At 35.0% G+C, this 22100-nt stretch overlaps 1 protein-coding gene across 2 annotated transcripts in view; it reads right to left on the bottom strand.

The window, feature by feature from the left end:
* The window catches only part of CUNH12orf50 (chromosome unknown C12orf50 homolog), a 34268-nt gene that overhangs the window by 8023 nt on the left and 4145 nt on the right, over positions 1-22100 (bottom strand). For both annotated transcript variants that reach the window (XM_026499619.3, XM_026499620.2), the window contains 5 exons: positions 4505-4663; positions 3973-4050; positions 3778-3891; positions 1788-1898; positions 476-583 (listed from right to left, as the gene is read on the bottom strand). In XM_026499619.3, coding sequence (XP_026355404.3) covers positions 476-583; positions 1788-1898; positions 3778-3891; positions 3973-4050; positions 4505-4663 — 570 coding nt within the window. The remainder of the gene's footprint in view (positions 1-475; positions 584-1787; positions 1899-3777; positions 3892-3972; positions 4051-4504; positions 4664-22100) is intronic.

Raw genomic sequence — 22100 nt, 5'->3', positions numbered from 1 at the left:
TTTTATTATCATATCTCTTGATTATTCACAGACTAATAATAATTATAAAATGGGGAGGTCATAGACATCATCGTGAGATTAATACTTTTCACAGTGTTCACAAACAAAGCTTTCTAAGAAAATTCAATCACACTGAGTATTTGAAGTTGGAAAAAGAAACTAAGGAGGACTTGGTTTTACTATTTAACGGAACCAGTAACAGTAGAGCTATCAAGACTCCTAGAAATTATGTAGTTCAACAGGCCAATATTTTAGATAAGGAAACGGAAGCTAAGAGAGATGGTCTCATGGTCAAACAATGAGGAACAGACCAGGCCTGAAACCTTAAGAGTTTTTGACTCCTATTCACTGTATTTAATGTGTATTTTTATTTATTACCTCACCTCTTCTATTGGTTTCTACAAGTGTCAAGTTTTGTATTTAACCTATCTATCCAAATTATGAATGGATTAAAATTATAGGGTGGTTCATTTACCTTTACTATTTGAACATTTTGACATGGTGATTTCCTTCTCTTCTGTTAAAGCTTCATTTTCATCTACTCCAAGAAATATGATCCTCTGTGGAACATAACAGTCACCTCCTATGACAATACCTTGTGGTCAGTGGCCATGGTGGTAGAAAGTTGTACAAAACTATCTTCCAACACAAAATTATCCTTTTCTACAGTACACCTTTTTCCCAGTTTTATTTAAACACTTCTCAGTGATAATCACCCACATCTCTACACATATCACATATCTTTAGATTAATACTTGTATATGTATGTATATGAATATATAGTATGTACACTTACATCGAGATAATTGCAAAAAAATTCACATAGTCAACACAGTTAAATTTCCTTTAACATATATAAATCTTTACTTCTACCCTTTACCATCCTTTAGAGTTACTCAGAGTAAATATAATTTATCTTCAATATAACATGTTCAGAGATATGAGAGCAATTTTTATGCTCCTTAAAGGTCTTCTATTTTCCAAGATAAGTATCCATAATTGCTTTAAATATTACTTATATACTTAATTTCCAGATTCTTCACCATACAAGTTACCCTTTCATAACATAAAATATTTGTTTCAAGTAACCTTTTAAATGACACACATGTGGACTACCATTACAGAAATCAGTGGAACTAGTTTAATAATAATTCATATTTATAGAGCATTTTTCTATGTGTCCGACACTCTACCGAATACTTTAAATGGCTTACCACATTTAATTATCTTCCTATACTACTCCTAATAATTCAATATGTGTTTACCTGAGCTATTTGGTACCTGACACCCATTACTGAATCATTTTTAAACCTTGTGGCCAACAAAACACTTATTTTTTTCTTCACAATCTATATCATGTCAAGTCTTTCCCACCTTGACGAAAATCTACCATTAAGGTCTTGAACTTAAATGCAAGACTTTATGTGTATCACAGTTTCAGTTTACCTTATTAAATTTGGCTCCTTGATCCAGCATATTAACTTCCAGTCATCTGTAAATTCTATAAACATGTCTCCATTCACCCAGTCATTCAATTGTTTGAACATAAAATCATTTATTCTACAAATATTCACAGAGTACACATAATGTGTCAGACATTCTCCTATAGGGATTCATCTATGGCAACTGATTATATACATTTCCAGGCCTCAAGTTCCTTACCCAAAGCCAACAATAAAAATATCAAAAAGATTTTGAAAAAACAAAATTTGTTATGAGAGAGGAAATTCAGACTCATTTATTATATGGTGATATATTCAGAATCAACCAGGAATAACTTAACTCACCTCCATTTTCAAAAGCAGCAATGTCAGTCCTTGGTTTCCTATCCAATGATGCTTTTATCTCACCTTGCCTTTCAAATAGGCTAAATTTTGTTGGAACTGTAAGGCCATCCCCTACAAAATTAAGGAAAAATTAGAAAAGGAAAAAGAAAAAAATCACCCCAGGAGCCATTAGGTGCTTACATAAGTCTATAGAATTCATGATGATAGTAAAAAGTCTAAAAGTTAATGCAAGTATTGTTTGCATAGTGGTATGATGAACAATAAATTTATAAATATAGAAATTTTAAGCAAATTTTATAATTATCAAGAAAATAACAAGTTTATTTTCCTATGTGGATTATTTATTAAATGGCAATTTAAAAATTTAAACAATCTAACATTATTATGTATGTATAATATATTTAACTATTTGATGTGTTCTTCATATAATGAATTTTGTAATATTTCTTTTGATTATATTTCCTTATCAGGAACAAATTGAATGAAAAGTATTAGAGTCTACCACTGACAAATGGTAGTTATACGGTGATAATTAAATAATTCTTAGTGTTTTTCTTATACATCTCTAGATAATTTTCTTCTAAAATAAGCTATTAAAAGCAGAATAAGAGAGTTATGGTAATCTAATGCACCATATGATTCTAGATTGGATTCTAAATCAGGAAAAAAGTTCATTTGGCTATAAAGGACATTGATGGTACAGCTGGTGAAATTTGTTTTTAAAAATTCTGTAAATAATATGGTATCAGTGGTAATTTCCTGATTTTGATATTTATACCAAAGTTAAGTAAGAATTATGTAGGGGCAGCATATCTGCAACTTACTCTTGCACAAACAGTTTAGAAAAAAAATCACAATATGTATATTTAGAGAAAGAAAGTGAAAAATTAAATGTGTAGAATATAACATTTGGGAAATCTGGTGAAGGCTATTCATGAATAACTGAAATTATTTAAAAATAAAAGGCTTTTAAAACCATAATATAAAGTGAAAGTACATGTCATTATCTTTCTAATCTACCCTTTTTATATTCATTGCTAGCTTGTTTTATTTGTTTTCTTTTTTCCTTGTCTAGGAAATGCGGGCAATGTGCCCTTCTCTAGATGGGGTGCCCACCTGTCAGCTGTCTCGCCAGTCATTCTAACATCTAATGGTATGTTGCTGCCACCTACCGCCATATGTTTAAATAGTTTGCCACGTCGGCAAGCATTCTACTTTTGATCCTCTACTTTATCCTACCCTCATCTTGATGTTGGGACATTTTCCCAACTACCATTTTTTATTTTTAGGGAGAGGAAAGAATTCAAATCTCCTACTGCAGCAAAACTTTTCAGCTCATTCTAGTGGCAAGACAACTATATAAACTCATGGCATCCATGGATTTTCTCTGAGTTTCTGGTTTTATATCCAGAAAATGTTCTTATCTTGCCTTCAAGGGCAAAATGTTTACCAACATTAAAGTAAGATTCACCAAAACATAAGACCAATGAAAGCCCCAGCCTTGGAATAATCCACATGCGTGACTTCTGAAATTGCCTGGTACACATAGGCACTCATTCAATGAACAAATGTATCCTTGTTGAATGACTAACGTCATTCTGTGATCTCCCTTTTGTCCTTCTAGGGCTAGGTTGTCCTTTCTATTCACAGAGAAAAAAATATGCACCTCATTCACAGGGAAGTTTATTTCCAACGAAAAATAAATGGTAAAAGCCAGTTATTTACAGAATTACTGCATCGGGGGAGTAGTGCCGCCATGCGCTTACGAAGCCTATTCATTCTGTAGCTCCGCTGGGAAAGCATAATTACACTAATAACAGCTTTTCATATTAAATATAGGTCATCTGATAAAAGCACTTCCTCCACACCCTCAATTCTGATGTATTATTTATCACGTAACTCTAGTGTACATCTTACTAAATAATTCACAGCCTATCACACCAAGTATCTCTTATATATCACCTTGAAATGCCGCCTTTTCCTTCCTTACCTTCTTGCAATTCGCTGCCATTTTCCAAAGGCTTTTCTAACTCTTTGTCTGCTGTAGAGGCTATGCTTTTTGATGATGAAATGTCCGGAGGAGTATGGAATCTGTAGTATTCACCTAATCTCCCATTAGAAAAGTAGAGGTTAGTATATTTGTCACATCGAGCATTAGAAAAACCACAAATGTTTGATTTCTTACCAGATTTATAACACATCTCCTTTATGGATCTTTTTTCTTCAATTTCTTCAGGAGTCTTTGTCCATAAACTAGAAGCATCTATAGGATATATATTTTTAATTAAATTGTCCAAAATCGAATAATATGAAACTATATAAATCAGAATGAAAAATCCCAATGTTCTCATGGATGTTTTTCTTTTTAATTTTTAAAATCAATAATTTGCATACTGGTAAATGTCTCGAATTGCTATTTTTCACGTATTAGAAAAATCAGTTTAAGCAACTGTACATATTTAAATGAGATCTATCTCCCAGCCATCATACAACAAAAACCCTCCAAGCCAAATGATCATAAGCTATGTATAGACATAGAACAAATTAGAACATAATGAATTGAATATACTTTATAAAATTCAAGCTATTTTCTTACCAAAATCTGCCTAATACATTACTTTATAAACCCCTCACAGTTAAAAAATATGTAAAAAAAAAAAAACAACATGGTAGGGTTTTTGAATGTGCATTGTAAATCTGAGAAAAGCCTTACTAACCATTTTGTTCATCTCTTTCCTCCTCTTCTTCCTCAAAGTTAGTTTTTAAAACTAAAGGATGGTGAATGGGTCGTGATATATTCTCCTGAGGCTTCAGGGGTTCCTGACTCTGTGTCGGGGGTGGAATTCCTTCCTGAGTTTCTTTCTGTGGTGTGATATCTACAGAGGAAATGCAAAATTTCAGTCTTTTTAAGATATATATTATGTGCATGTTCCATGATCAACAGTGTCCTCCTAATTTACTGTATATTTTATTAAAAGGTGTCTCTTCTTATTTCTGGAAATGTTATTAAATTAACAAAAAATATCAACATTTTGCCTGTAAGGTGCAGAAAATATGCAAATTCATAGATTTTAGATAGGAATTATAACCATGACTTGGCACATCACAATTTTGGTATAAATTCAAAGTGACCATAGGTATTACTGTATTCTTACATTGATTGTATCTATGGAATAAGAATAAATTAATCACTTTACAACAAATTAACAAAGACAAATTCAAATAAGGCATAGTTTATAATGGCAGAGTAGATATGCCAAAAGAGGAAAAAACCCAACAGTTCTAGTTTTCTGTGGCTGCATGATTTCTTGGAAGTGAGAAAGAATGATACTTTCAGATTTCTCTATTGGCTGCACATTGGTCAGACTGTCCAAAGTTCTAGGTCACATTTAAATGTCCTTTAACTTTCAAAACTAACAAGCAATTAATAGAAAAAAGTTGGTGAATACATGAATCTTCTATTATCACTAATTCAATCCCCTTTGTTTTCTAAATGAGTAGTTATCAAATTTGGCTAATTATCAGAATCAACTAAAGAAATTATTCAAAACAGGGGCACTTGGGTGGCTCAATAAGTTAAGTGTCTGCCTCCAGCTCAGGTCATGATCCTGGGAGTCCTGGGATCAAGCCCGTTGTGGAGCTCCCTGCTCAGCAGGAAGCCTGATTCTCCCTCTTTCTCTGCCCCTATCCCCACCCTCGTGCTCTCTCTCTTTCTCAAATAAATAAAATCTTAAAAAAAAAAGAAAGAAAGAAAGAAAGAAAGAAAGAAAGAAAGAAAGAAAGAAAGAAAGAAAGAAAGAGAAAGAAAAAAAGAAATTCAAAACATCTTTTGGGTCTCTACTTTCTGATCTTCTGATTTAGCAGGTCTAGATTAAAGCCTGAAAATCTAGTTCCATTTTTTTTAAAGTCTCGGGTAATTATGAAATCAGCGCCATTTGGAAACCACTGCCCCAAATGAATGATCATCTAACTAGGGTCCTGGGTTATGGGAAATCTTTAGATAGGTGTGCCATCCCAATAATTTGAAACCAATGAATCCTATTCCAGATCCTCAATTTCCACATTTATTTTTCCCCTAAAATTGGTTAGCCTAAGAACAGGCTTGAGTTCACAATAGCCTTCTCTCCACTTTATAAGATGAAGGCCTACCCTTCACTCATGCCAGAATTTACTATAGCACACTGGCCAAAAGAGAAATCCTCCTTTATTGATTAACCAAACTACCTCAAACCCATATGGCTTTCTCCACTACTTTATTTTATACACATTTCTACCAGGAGAAAATCATGATGTGGTAAGCAGAATAATGGCCCCCTAAGGAAGTCCATGTCCTAATCCCCAGAATTAAGGCTGCAGGTGGAAATAAGATATAATCACCTGACCTTAAAATTGGCAGATTGTTTGTTCTGAATTATTCAGGCGGGCCCAAGGTAATCAGAGGGTGTTTACAAATGGAAGAGAGATGCAGAGGAAGGAGCCAGGAAAGAGATGTGATAATGCACGCTATGTCAAATGATGCAATGTCAGGAGGACTTGACTTTCATTGCTGATTTTGAAGATGGAGGAAGGAGGACATGAACCATGGAATATAGAAAGCCTCTAGAAACTGGAGAAGGCAAGGGAACAGATTGTCTCCCCGAGTCTTCAGAAGAAATGCTGCCTTGGAGACAACTTAATTTTAATCCAGGGAGGTCTGCATGGTTTCTCAACTACAGAATGACAAGATAACAAATGAGTTGTTGAAGCCACTTGGTTGCTGGTAATTTGTTACAGCAGAAACAGAAAAAGAATACACAAGGTAGTAGAAAAAGTGCTATTGGGGTCCATGCATTCAAATGCATAGTAGAGTATGGTATACTTAAGAATTTTTGTTGAAAAATTTCCTTCTTCCTTTTTTGGACTACTATTAAGGAATATATAACCCTCAAGGGGAAAGTCTCTTGACATCAGTGGAAGAAGAGCGCTAGCAAAAACTCTAAAGAAAAAACATGGCTTTAAATAAAGCTTTTTAGCTATTCTCAATATATATTCCCAAGACTTGTCATTAATTGCAAAGAAAAACTTCACTGAACATTAAAGAGAGTAATTTTAGAGTCAAATTTTTCGAAGTTTCATTGAGATGTAATTCATACACCGTAAAATTTATCCATATGAATATATAATTCAGTAGTTTTTAATATTTTCGCAGAGTTGTACAACTGTTGCCATAATCAATTTTAGGATATATGATCACTCCAAAGAAGAAACCCATTCCCCATTAGCAGCTACTCCTCATGTCTTCCAAACTCCCCAGCCCTACGCAATCACTAATATGCTTTGTTTCTATGGATTTGCCTATTCTAGATACTTCATATAAGTGGAATCATACAATATGTGTGTGGTCTTTTGTACATGTCGTCTTCCACTTACCATAGGGTTTTCAAGCTTTAGCCATGCTGTCACCTGTAACAATACTGTATTCCTTTTTTTATCAAAATAATATTCCATTGTACAGATATATCACAATTTATCCACTCATCAGAGGATGGACACTTGGATTATATCTGCTTTTTTGGCTGTTATAATGTAGGTATGAACATTTGCATACAAGTTTTCATGTGGACATATGTTTCCACATCTCTTGGGTATATACCTAGAAGTGGAATAGCTGGGAAACATGCTGATTCTGTTTAACATTTTGAAGAACTGCCAGAATGTTTTCCAAAGCAATTGTACCATTTTTCATGCCTATCTGCAATGTATGAAGATTCCAAATTCTCCACATCTTTGTTAACATTTGTTACTAATCTTTGATTAAACCATCCTGGTGGGTGTGAAGTGGTTGCTCATTGTGGTTTTGATTTACATGTATCTGATGGTTAATGATGCATGATGAGTATCTTTTCATGAGTTTATTGGCTATTTGTAAATCTCTGAGAAACGTCTTCAGATTCTTTGTCCATTTTTTTTCATAGGATTGTCTTTATATTATTGAATTTTAAGAGTTCTTTATATATCCTGGATACACGCCCCTTATCAGATATATGATTTGCAAGTATTTTATCCGATTCTATGGGGTGTCTTATCACTTTCTTCATGATTCTTTGAAACACAAAAGTTTCTAATTTTGATAAAATCAAATTTGTTTCTAATTTGGTTGTTTGTCCATCTGGTATCTCTAAGAAGGCTTTGGCTTTGACATAAGATTTCTTATAAGAGTTTTATACTGTTAGTTCCTTAGGACTTTGGCCCATTTTGAGTTAATTTGTTTGTGTAGGGTGTAAGGAAGTAGTACAAAAATAACTTTATGTGGCTATCCAGTTGCCCCAACACCATTAGTTGAAAATACTATCCTTCTCCCCATTGAATGATCTATGTATCCTTGTCAAAAATCAATTGACCCTAAGTTGACTGATGTAAAGGGTTGTTTCTGGTCTCTCAATTCTATCCCATTGATCTACATATCTGTTTTTATACCAGTATCAGTTGGTCTTGATTACTGTAGCTTTGTAGTAATTTCTATATTTTGAAGTTAGTAAGTTGAGTTTTATAGCTTTGTTCTTCATTTTCAAGATTGTTTTTACTATTTTGGGTCCTTTGAATTTCCATATATATTTTAGAATCAGATTATCAATTTCTTCAAATAAGTCAGTTGGGATTTTGAAAAGGATGATATTGAATCTATAGATCAATTTGGGGAGTATTACTATGATAACATCTATGAACATGAGCTGTTCTTTCCATTTTTAAGTTTCTATACTTCCAAATTTATTAAAGTTTGTTTTATGGCCTAATATATAGTTTATCCTGGAGACTGTTCCATTTGCACTTGAGAAATAAGTATATTCTGCTATTGTTGCAAGGAATATTCTATAGATGTCTGTTTGATCATGTTGTTTTATAGTTGTTTAAGTCTTCTATTTCCTTGTTGTTTTTAATTATTTCCATTGTATATCTTTTTTCATCCTTTTACTTTCAACTTATTTGTGTATTTAAATCTAAAGTGTGTCTCCTGTAGATAACATATAGTTAAATCCTTATTTTTAATCTGGCAGTGTCTGCCTTTTTATTGTATTTTAATCTAATCATATTCAATGTTATTGATGCAGTTGGATTTTTATCTGTCATTTTACTTCCTGTTTTCTTTTTTGTTCCTCTTTTCCTCTACTGCTTTCTTTTGTAGTGAGTAGATATTTTTTAGTGTAACATTTAAATATTTTTATGATTTTTCCATATTTTTAAAGGTATCTTCTTGGGAGTTGGTCTAGGGTTTACCATATAGTTCCTAAATTTCAAAATATACTTCAGATTTAGACTATTTAATTCCAGCTAGAGATAATAAGGTTATTCCTATATAGCTCTATTCCTTCTTCCACCCCCTCCTAATTTGTGTTATTGTTTTTATATCATATCTATATGTGTTACAAACCCCAAAATACATTGTTTTATTACTTTATTTAATTTTTTATTTTTTAAAGGAGCTGAGACATGGAAGAGAAAATATGTATCAATAGGGTTTGTTATATTAATCTTCTTATTTATCATTTCTGATTCTATTCATTTATTCCTATGGATTTGAGTCACCACCTGGTATCATTTCCTTATCATAATGTAGGTTTGCTCCCACCTGCCTCCTATGCTCTTATTGCCAAATATATTACATTTCTAAGTGTTATAGGCTCAAAAATATAATTATATACATATGCAAATGTATATTTTTTTTCTTTCAGTACTTTGAGTATGTCCTACTGCCTTCTGGATTACCATGTGTCTGAAAAATCCACTGTTAATCTTACTGAGGTTCCTTTATATGGGACAAATCATGTTTATTTTGTTATTTTCCATAATTTGCTTTTGTTTTTGGCATTTAACTCTTTAACTATGATGAGTCTGGATGCAGATATCCTTGGGCTTATTTTACTTAGAATTTGTTGAGTTTCTTGAATATGTAGATTAATATTTCTCATCAAATTTGGGGAGTTTTCAGCCATTATTTCTGTTCTCTCTCTCTCTCTCTCTCTCTTTTTCAGACTGTATAATCTCTGTTGATCTATCTTTAAGTTTGCTGATTCTTTCTTCTGTCAGCTCAAATCTGTTGAGCCCTCTAAATATTTGTTTTTATTCAGTTATTATAATATTCAGTTCTTTTCATAGTTTATATCTATTTACTGATATTCTCTATTTATTGAGACATTGTCATTATACCTACCTTAATATCCTTAAGCATGGTTTTCTGTAGGTCTTTGAACACATTATAATATGTTTGCTAACTCTAACCTCCGAGCCCTCTCAAGGCATTTTGTTGACTACATTTATTTCTTGTGTATGGGTTACACTTTCTTGCTTCTTTGCATGTCTCATAAATTCCCATCCAGTTTTTGTTTTTGTTTTTTTTTAACTGGGCAGTTTGGACAATGTATTGTAGCAACTCTGAATCTTGATTTCTTACCCCCAGCCCCAGAATTTGTTCTTTGATTTTTAATATTTTAATGACTTGGTTGAACTATTTTAACAAAATCTATTTCCTCCCACAGTGTACAGCCCCTGATGTCACTCCTCAGAGGATGCAGCCTTGATAAATCCACAGTCATCCAGCGATGACAATGGTTTGACCAGGACTCCCTCTGTCTCTTTCCCTGGTTTCTCTGTTAAGCTATCTACTCTGTTGGTTTCACTCCTAGCTGTCAGACTCCATTACTTGGTGGTTGATTGCTCTACTGTTTCCATCAGTGCACTGGGGCATAAACTGCTTCACCATTTGATTCAGTTAAGTTCTGATCCTTTGCAGAGGTAGTCTCTGAGGCCAGTCTTTCAAGTTTGTTCCAATCTCAGGAGAGCTCTTCTTAACTCTTCCCTCGGTTGTCTTTGGTCAACTCTTATCTGGTTTACAGTCTAGCCTGTTGCTCTCATAGAGCTACCAGTCTCTTCCTCATTGCTTACCCGCAAATTCTCCATTGTTTTCCAGAATGCCATAATAAACTTCCCCATACTCTGTTCTGTTCCAGATAAATTCAGTTCTCTTTTGGAGAGCTTCAGAGTTCTCTGCTCTTACAGCTTATTTCTCCTGCTTGAGCAAAACCTCAATGCCCCTACTGGGAACAGGGACAGTCTCTCACTTCTCTTGGAGTGACACCCCTGCTTTATAAGCAGGCACTGAGCAGGGGTGGTAGCCTCTGATATTTATGGTTTACCCCTTCTGACAATTGGGCAATTGGGGGCTTGTTCTCTGCCTGCTACCTCTGTAATAGAACTTCTGCCCTATGAGTAGGGCCGGATAGAAGACCCAGAACTCTTAGCCTCTCTTGCCTTAAAAATAGAGCTCTTTCAACATGAAGCTGTGAGGGAGTATGAGAAACGTTAGCAACCTGCTCCTCCCAGGAAGATACCATAGTCCTCATCAGGGAGCTGGAGGTAGACTGCAACCTGTGTTCTTGGCTGAACCCACATAGAGTAGAACTTCTGCCACACTGAACTGGGGGGTGGGAGAGGAGAAGGTGGTGACTCAAATACCAAAGACTTGCTGTTCTTACTGATATTAAATGGATTTTCGTTTTTTTTATTTTCTTTCTTTCTTTCTTTCTTTCTTTCTTTCTTTCTTTCTTAGCATGAGAGAGAAAGCAGGCAAGCACAAGTCCAGGGGGTGGGGCAAAAGGAGAGGGAGAGAAAAAAATCTTAAGTAGGCTCCACCCATAGCTCAGAGCCAATGTGGGGCTCAGCATCATGACCCAGGGATCATGACCTGAGCAGAAATCCAGAGTTGGATGCTAACCAACTGAGCCACCCAGGTGCCCCTAATAGATTTTCTTGAATAAATACTTGCTGTATGCCCTTAGGACAATTTCCAGACACTTTACTTTTTGTTTAATATATAATTTTCATCAACTATTGTTGCTTCACTGAGGAGCAGATCTGTGAAACTCCTTTTGACACATTTTTGAAAGTTAACCTACAATCACAATTTTTTTAATTCAAGAGTAAATTATTTACAGGACTGCCAAATTACTCATGATATCTTAGCTAAAACCCATGGATAAAAATATTTTGAAATGATTTTCTTCCAACTGAGTGTTATTCCACCAGGTAACTAAAACCTATTTTATCAAATAATATTGTGAAATGTTCTTATTAAAATCAGGCCTCACTTTATTTCAGCTTATAAAATATTAACTATCTCCTAACACTCTTAGTAAAATTACAATAATATGCTAGTTCTGGATATTACTTCTAACTGTATGCCTTTCTATTTCATAAACAGATGAGAATAATTTTGATCATCAGCTCATTAATAGATACTTTTCCAATAAAAGTTCACTTTTATGTGCAGCAATTATTTATCAAAGTGCAATGTAATTATGTTGTTTTAATAAATTGTGTATTAATAATAATTGTAATAACAACAACCCTAAGAAAATGTGTTTTAAAAATGTGTTAATGACAATGAGATTCCATACTGTGGAGACTTACTGTCATAGAAAAAAACACAAAAATTTAATTTCAACTTATATATACATTTTTATTATACTTAAATTTGACAGGTGATCAATAAACTCAAGCACAAAAATATTAGTTTAGGATAAAAATGTGAAGGAAGAGGGGTGCCTGGGTGGCTCAGTTGGTTAAGCATCTGACTTTGGCTCAGGTCATGATTTTGGGGTCTTGGAATGCAGCCCCACATCAGACTCCCTGCTCAGTGGAGAGTCTGCTTCTCCTTCTCCCTCTGCCCCTCCCACTGCTTATGCGCTTGTGTGCTCTCTCTCTCCAATGAATGGACAAAATCTTTAAAAGAATGTGAAGGAGAAAAATGAAAATAATAGTTTTAGGAAAAGAAAAGATTTCTTTTATTTTTAAAGAAATGTTTAAAGTCTTTATTACCTTTTGAAAACTGTCAAATATAACACATATACAGAAGAGTGCACAATCATAAAATATGCAATGTAATAAACATCACAAAGCCAACACTTAAGTCAGAAATAACAGCCCCTCTCTGTCTTTGGCACTTTATATCACTTTCCTTCTCCATTATCCACAATAGGTATCTTCATCCTGATTTCTAATACTCATTTTGTGGTTTTTCTTATAATTTCACTACTAGGTATGCATCTCTAAAATAAAGCTTAATTATGCTCATTTTTGAACATTTTATAAATGGAATCAAGTGTATGTGTTCTTTTTCTGTCTTCCATCACTCAGTATTTTAACTGAAATGCATCCTTGCTTGCATATTTCTTTTATTCATTCATTTTCAATACTGTATAGTGTCCATTGAATGAATGTACCACAATTTATTTATATATCACACTATTATTGAACATTTAGGTTATTTCTAGCCTTTGGACATTACCAAAAAATGTTGCTGTGAACATTCTTTTACATGTATCCAGGTGCACACGAGAATGAATTTTCCCAGGATATATGCTTCAAAAAAATGGAGTTGCTTGGCCTGAATTATGTGTAACTTTTTCTTGATGAGATCAGGCTAGGCTGTTTTCCAAAGTGCTTGTTTCAGTTTAAACTAACTACAGTGCCCAAGAATTCCCAACACCCTTTGTTTTACTAACAGTAGGTAGATTTTATAATAATGGGTGTGCTTGATATCTCAAAGTGATTTCCTTTTGCATTTCCTTGATTACTAATACATTGATCAAATTTTCATTTGTTGGTTGACATTTGGATTTCCTTTTCAAAATCTTGTTTATGCTTTCTGCTCATTGAGTGGTTCACAACCAGAGATGATTTTACTCCTTCCCCTAGGGAACATTTGGCAATGGCTGGGTGTATTTTTTGTTGTCACGATTAGGAAGATGATATTGGCATCCCAAGGGTAAGAACCAAAAATGCTGCTAAACATCCTATAATGCATAGGATAGTCCCCACCCCCACTGCCAAGACCACCTCCCCACCACCACAACAAAGAAGTATCCCGAATGTCGATAATGCCTATACAGAGAAACCTGTTTCATCAGGTTCTCCAGGTTCTCTGTCTTTTGATTTTTCTTCAAATATTGAGTTCAAATCTTTTATTGCAGTCATATAACGACATATGCTGAAAATATTTTCTCCCTTTCTATGGCTTTTCATTCTTCAGTGGTATTTTTGGTGAATACAAATTTTTGTTTTAATGTATCCAAATTTATTCATCATTTCTTTAATACTTTTTTGTGTGCTTATTACCTTCTGAAACCTTTAATGATTAACTTTTTATATTTTGGTTTATAATTTACCTAGAACTGATTTTTATTTATGGTGTCAGAGGAGTTCACTTTTCCCTCATTAACTGAAAAGATCACCCTTTACCCATTGATCGGCCATGCTACCTATTTCAAATCAAATGTCCCTCTCTGCAGGGATCTCCAGCTTCTCACTCTATTCCATTTGTCGACTTGGTTAGCCCTTGGTGAATATGATAGTATTCTAATCTCTATCACTCTATAGGCCTTGCTATCTGGTTGAACAAGGTCTGTCATTTTCTCGTTCTTCAAACAGTCTTGACTGTTCTTGACTCTTTGCATTTCTACATAAATTTTAGGACCTGTTTGAATTTTGATTGAGATTATTGTTCTTAAATTTTAAAAATATGTGATGAGTATCAAATCATGTGGCAATTCAAATGTCATCTGATGTTTTAAAAGAGTAATTTTTAATTGTTAAATGTCACTATAAAATGTTGGAACTTTTGTAGCTATTTAAATTTATGATGAGTTTAATAAAAAATGTTTTAAGGAATAATTCATCAAAAATAAAGACCAACCCCCCTCCCCCAAAATAACGACCAATGTTCATTAAACCTTTCCATTCAGGGATTTAAAATATACATCAGAAGGAAAAAGTTACAGTATAGGAGAAACAGCACATTTAGTGACCAGAAGCTACCCAGTTAAAATATGGAATAAATAATTCAGGTGAATTACTTGGTAGTCAAGTAATGCAAAAAAACTTCATTTAGACAGTTAAATTTACCCTCTCTATAATGGTTAAAACAATTGTGTGCTCAGAGTTTTGATACATATTATTATGCATTTGTTATTTTACAATAACTTTCCCATGGGATTTGCATTTCAAGAAAGTACTATAATGTATTTCTATGAATTTACACAAATTGATCATTTTGGTCACCTTGATTCTTCTACCCAAAGCATAGTTTCATGACATTAAGATCAATTTGGTGTGATGAGATATATTTCATCTAACTCTTTGGGAAAAGATTTATTTTTTAAAATATTATGTAGTAACATCAGTGTTTTTGTTTGCCCCAAAGTCATTTCTTCCCTCATTTTAGGCAAAGAACATTAGTTTTCCTTCAGGAAACTTTTCCACATCTTCAATCTATTTAATTTGAGTGATGATGACATCCTAGGCCTAAGGATTAGCTATTCCCTTGGCCTGAACCATTCCTAGGAATGAACATGTTTCCCACATCATTAGATGAGGGTCAATGTTAAGGCTTTAGCTTGAAAAAGATTTATTTCTTTGGAGGTTAATTTAAAATGATGATGATAATGATGAGAATACTGAGTGCTTACTCTTTGCCAGGTATTCTGCCAAATATCTAAACTGTTAGATATTAACTCATTAAATATCCAAACCAACCCTATGACATAGGTATTATTACTGTCTCTATTATGCAGATGAAGAAACTGGGCCACAGAGGTATTATGTTGCCCAAGGTTATTGGGCAGTATGTGGCAAATTGAGATTTTAACCCAGTCTGACTCAGGCTTCTCCATCCTTGCTTATTCTGCCTCCAGGATCCAGATGTGAGCTTCTGGGACAACGCCAACACGTGAATGGTAAGAAGTGCAGAGCCAAGGGTTGATGAAGGAAACTGGATCCAGCAGGGTCGGAGGTCAGCTCTGTCCTTAATCTCTTCAGTTACGTGAGCCAATAATTTCCAGTTTTCCTAAATCCAATTGAGGTGGGTTTGTCTTCTTAAAATCAGAGGTGTGCGGGAGTGGGCTCAGATCAGCAAATGAGAACCAATTGTTATTTTGCAAGCCAGCTGATGTTACATCGGTAACTTGAACTCGTTCACAGTAGGAGTATGTGCTCTCTGGAAGTTAGCAAATGCTGCTGTTTGTTCTGTTTTTGTTTTTGGTAAAGTGAGGACAGGGAAGAGAATAAGTTTCTTAACAGTTAACAGGATATCACTGCTTTTCAACCAAGAGAGTCTTGTTCAGTACATAACATAGACTTCTGTGTCATGCCTGGACATTTCAAAAATAAACAACTACTGGCTGTGCTTAATCAATTTTCTTTCTTTCTTTCTTTCTTTTATAAAGATTTTATTTATTTATTTATTTGACAGAGACAGCCAGAGAGAGAGGGAACACAAGCAGAGGGAGTGGGAGAGGAAGAAGCAGGCTTCCCAGGGGAGCAGGGAGCCCGATCCCAGGATCCTGGGATCATGCCCTGAGGCGAAGGCAGATGCTTAACGACTGAGCCACCCAGGCGCCCTGTGCTTAATCAATTTTCAAAACAAACTCAGTTCTTTTCACTTAGGTGACATGCATGTCGTCATCATAATGCAATATTCCCTGCTAGAAATCCCTTCCTAACTAAAACACAAATGGCATAGGCAAAACATGGAGGTTATAAGAATCTTTTGCTTGAACAATTCAGTTATTTTTAACGAAATAAGTTGTTTTTATTCATATTCTGGGAATCGGGGCTATACTTCCCTTTGCTTGAAAGAGTAAAAATGGTGATTATTTTGTATAATTCACAGAGCAAGGCTCTTCACCAATTCTTTTTCTTCACTTTTCACTAATTCTTTGGGAACACCCTCATGCAATAGCTTGATTAGGGCATTAGGAACACCTGTATAGATTTTACAATATATTGTAGTATTCTTGCCAAAAATGTTTAATCTAAATCTAATTAGCAGAAAACAAACAAATTCCCATTTAAAGGATATTCTGCAAAGCAACTAGCCTGAACTCTTTAAAATGTCAACAACATGGAAGAAAAAAAAAAAGAAATGTAGATATTGAAGAGACATGACAACTAATTGCAATAAATGATGCTTAATTGGATCCTGAATTGAAAGAAACAAAACAAACAACTATAAGGCTATGCTATTCAACATATAGTTCTGGGAATACATTGTCCTGACAGCTTGTTAGAAATGCAGAAACTTAAGGCCCAGCCTGGACATACTGAATGAAACTGCAGTTTCACTGGATCTCCAAGTAATTTCTATGAATATTCAGTTTTGAGAAGCACTGCTATAATGAACATTATTGGAAAATTATGAACTGTGGATTGAATATCAGACATTAGTATCGCATCATTGTTAGATTTCCTCTTATATGTGATAGTCATATGTAGTGTATTTATGCAGAAGGATGTCCTTAAATTTAGGAGATACATGCTGAAGTATTTAGGGATGAAGTGTCAAATAGTTGCAACTAACACTTGAGTGGTTCCAAAAAGGGGAAATAAGTATGTATTGGAACATTATATGCATATAGGTCATACCATACTTACATATATGTAACAACAATAGAGGGAAAAGAAAAAGTAATTTGACAAAATGTTTATTTGTGCATCTGGTTAAGAGCACATGGATGGGTGTTCACTGAACTATTCTTGCAAACTTTCTACTAAAAATTTTTGAAATAAAATGTTGCAGTAAAAAAAGGACACTGAAGGCTGGGCTTAACACTCATCAGTTTAATTGGTGGTCTGGGTGGTGACTGGGAACTTTTTTGGTTGCTTTTATTGTTACTATTAGTTGTTGTTGTTTTTTTAAGCTTCTACAGTAATTCTAATTTGGAGTCCGAGCTGAGGACCTCTGGATAAGGTGAACACCAGATGGGGTACCTCAGCTTCTCGGCTTCAGATGATTAAAGGGAAGAGGTTCCACTGTGTGGCCACAAATAAATGGAGAACATAAGAGAAAGAGGAATCTTATTTAATCAAAGTACACATAACTCAGAAATGCTAGAAGTCCACTGTTTACTATAAATAAAAGGGGGGAAAGGGGAGTTTTCTGTTAAATGCAAAGGATCTTAATAGCTTCAAAAAGAAGGATGCAGGGTAGGGTAATAGAATTAGCCTCTCAAAACTTCCTCCACCAGATGAGGAAGTCTTATGGGTGAGTCCATTAAAATGACCAAAAGAACTGACGTATTCCTGAAAGGCCATAGAGAATCTTAGAGTCAGACAGAATTGTGTTTGAGGCAAGTACCCTGCCTCAGATATTTAGCTTCTCTAGGCCTCAGCTTCCCCATCTGTAATGGGGATGCTAATAGTATCTATTCGGCACGTTTTTTGTGATGAGTCATGCAAAGCCCCCAACACGGTGCTGCCACAAGAAAATACAAAATATAAGAAATTATTTGAAAATACTGAATATGAGATTTTCTTGTTTCTCATAAACCTACTTCATTTTTTAAAAAAATCATATAATTTTAGTTTATACAGTCCTAAAGTCTGTGGAGGTCTCAGACCCAAATATAACTAACAAATGTTAGGCTTCGAGAACTAATATTTCAGCCCTTGCCTTTATTTTGTTGTACTTTTAGAAGCACTTTGGACCAAAGATGAAAACAGACACAGTGTCCAGTCAGGATGAAGAGTTGCCCATCCCAACACAAACTGTTCCAGGCATCACCACTGTGTGGGTTATGGCATTTACTCTACCCATCCCCTTCTCCCCAAAAGGAGAAAGAATTGAGCTGAGAAGGTTTTCTCCCCTCTTATAACCATTAATAATTGTTCCCCCCCATACACAAAATTAGTCTATTTTACCAACTCCAATATTCAAGTCAAAGTGTTTATTAAACTATATTTAAGGACCATTTATTAAGCAATGGTTTGCCAAGACTTAGAATAAAAAGATCATGTACACATATCCATTTAGGCTAGACCTTCTAAAGCAAGCTGATCTAAAGTTCATTTGAACTGGCCAGATAGTGAGCTGTCCAAGGTATCTTAAGACACTGACTTAGAAAAAATAAGAATCAAATTATTCCGTTCAGTTATTTATTACAGAATAACATGGAAATTAGGCAAGGGGGTAAGAATTTGCTTCAGTGTTTGAGCTACTGTGTTTTGAACAAATCGTTGTTAAGAAAACTTAGAAAGTTTCTTAGGGGGAAGAGTTGGAATACGCTAACCTCCCATGTATGTATACCATGGAAGAAAGAATATGTACCTATCATGCTTGCAAAGAAAATATGAAATGTAGTCAGAAATGCCTACCAAATAGCAACTGAATTATGTTTTCTTAGCATTATCTTTTGGTTTAGTAGTTATTTGCTTTTAAACTTGGGAATGGTAACCAGAGGGATTAGGCTTCTTTTTTAAATGACTGGTTTAGCAATATTTAAATGAAGTCTCTTTCAAAAGAGTCCAAAACCCCTTTTAATTTGCTAGCAGGTGAAAGTTTAAATTGCAAAAAGACTAACTGGCAGTTTTATATTCTCAGACAAAAAATGTAGGACTCTTGATAATTGCACTTAGTGCTTAAAGATGACATGCAATGGCAAATTGACTATTGAAAAATTGCTTTTGGCAAGCACCTCATTCTGGAAGAGCACAGCTGGTGACTTAGATAGCATTGCCATGGCTCCAACTCATGATGGGTCTCAATTCCTTGAGCAGAAGCCCTAGAAATTCTTACAGGTTGTACATTTAAATGTCTAAATTTTATCTTATTTTAACCTAAGGGACAAAATTATATATAAATTCCACAATGCTATGTGTGAATTGATACTTATTTTGCTATCAAAAAATTGTCATAATCCCACCTTGAATTGATCAATTCCATGCACTTACCAAAACATAAAAAGGTTGATTTTAATAAAGGTACAACCTTATAATATAATCTTTGTCTCAGGTGAGAAGATTTATGGGTCCTAGTTTGGGTTAATGTGAATCTTGGTAGATAGGCATTCCTGGAAATACTGTAGGAAAGATCAGGTCTACGAAAGATCAAATTATACTTTCTGAGGGGTTGAGATATTTTCAAAATGAACAGATGATATGGTAGTTCAATACATAATTCAAACAAGCTCGTTAATTCCCTACTGTCTGGAAACTGAATCCTTTCTCCTAGAGCACAGAAATGTATCTGGGCAGAGGGAAAACAGTTAACCTGCTTAACACAAATCCATACTGCTTAGGACTTCCAAGGGTGGAATTGGCCACTATGTGAAAGGTAATATTATGTTCCTACTTTAGGTGCTTGGGATTCATCAGTGAACAAAATAAAGATTGGATATGAGATATGAGATTACCAAGGGAGTAGATAGAGAAGAAAAGAGAACAAAAGACTAACTCCTAGAACATTCCACATGTAAGAAGTTGAGGAAAAAACAAGGGAGAGTGAAAACAGAGCACTAAGTACATAGGAGTGAAAAAAAAAAAAAAAAGTATGGTGTCCTAGAACTTAGATCCAGGGGTGAGGGATTGTGAAAAAATGGTACAGTCAATGAATTGGAGATCTCAATGGATTTGAAGCATTGTTTACATCAGGATTCTAGAAGGACTGAAACAGAAAAATAGGTCATAGGGTGAAATGCATGTAATTAAGATCATGGGGTGGGGAGTGGTAATTAGCACTTGGATATGACTAAGAAAGAGTTACAGAGATGGGGAGGATAAGATCAGTGGAGGAATTGAATTCAAGGAGCTGAGAGGCTAGGATAATGGGCGTATCATATATTTATATACTGAAACCACCAAGAATTGACATAGGAATACTGTTAGAGGGACAATGAGCCAGGAATTTAGACTTTTGAAAAATCAGCAGGGACCTGGATGGATGTAAACAGAGGCGAAAAAACCCCAGCAAACTGAGGGTTAAATATAATCTGTTGGCATTAGATACAAAATAGATGGTTTTAGGGAGAAGAGAAAGAGAACTTGAAATTGGTAATGAGGACCAAAGGAACCTTCTACCTCACCTCCAGGTCAAATGCTACTTGAGAACTGGGAGAAAAAACAGCCACCATTTGGAGAGTGCTGCAGGAAAAGTAGGGTCCATAGAAGGAAATTATGCTTATGTTAGCTGTGGAGGTGAAGGGAAAGTTCGGAGAGGAATTTGACAAAGAACCCTGCTGATAACGGAAGGTTGGGGAAGGGTGGATGAAAGGGACCAAATAAGAATAAGAGTGATTCACTTGAGAGATGGAGTTTCTGGTATTCACTGATGTGAAATCATAGAAAATACATATATTGGTCTCTGCCCCCAATTCCTGGCACAGAGCTCCTAAAAGCCTTGTAATTTCCTAAATAATAAGAGTACTAGAGCACCTTTCGTTCTAATATTTGGTTTTTGACCCTACTTCCTGACCTAGAACTCAAATCTCAGAATTGCCTGGGTGATAGGAGGGTCCTTTGTTCTAATGAGGTGATTCTGGGTGGGCTCCTGATAGCTTCAGGAAGGGCGGTGGTCAGCAGAAAAATCAAGCCATCATTAGAAGCTTGGAAATTTCAGCAACTTCCTCCGTATGCTCCAGGAAGGGGAGAGGGGCTAGATATTGAGTTAATAATCAATTATGTCTCCATAAAAATTCTTAAAATATGAGATTAGAAGAGCTTCCAAATTGGTGAACACATCCACATACTGGGAGGATAGCACACTCCAACTCTACAACAGAAGTTCCTGTGCTCTGGATCCTTCCAGACCTTGCTTTATGTACCTCTTCATCTGGCCATTCATCTGTATCCTTTATGATAACCTACATTATATAATAAACTGCTAAATGTAAGTAACTGTCACCCTGAGTTCTGTGAGCTATTCTAGCAAATGATAGAACCTGAGGAGGGAGATCATGGGAACCTCCAATTTGTAACCGAGTTAGACAGAAGTTTGAGTAGCCTGGGGACCTTTGATTGACATCTGAAGTAATGGCAGGGGGAATCTTTTGGAGCCCTTAGCCCATGGGGTCTGTGCTAATTCCAGGTACTGTTTGAAGTGTATTGTAGGATACCCAGGTGGTATTGCAGAGCATTGCTTGGAAAAAAATCATTGATATGGGAAAAAAGCCTCCCATCTGGTGTCTGAACTGTTTTGTGGTAGTCGTGTGAGAACCAAAGAGAAATACACAGGAGTGTTTTTATCATTCAAAGACAAACTGAGATAAATAGAAATAAAGGGCAGAATGAAATTAGTCCTGGTGAATTCAAATCCGGTAAGTGGACATGATGAGGGCGTGATGGGTGTATGGGGCTCCCTCTTGTGCCCTATAGATAGAGGAAAGGAGATGTGAAGAAGCAAGGTATTAGCAACCTGTAAAACCCACCTATCCCTCTTAAAATGGAGGTACAGTGCGTAGGGTTCTGTCCCAGTGTTTGGATCTAGTCTTGACCCTATTGAAAGAGAGGAAA

Source organism: Ursus arctos, unplaced genomic scaffold, assembly GCF_023065955.2.
Source record: "Ursus arctos isolate Adak ecotype North America unplaced genomic scaffold, UrsArc2.0 scaffold_21, whole genome shotgun sequence".
In the NCBI taxonomy this organism is placed as follows: domain Eukaryota; kingdom Metazoa; phylum Chordata; class Mammalia; order Carnivora; family Ursidae; genus Ursus; species Ursus arctos.
The sequence above is the reverse complement of the archived record's forward strand: the minus strand, read 5'-3'. Positions and strand labels throughout refer to the sequence as shown.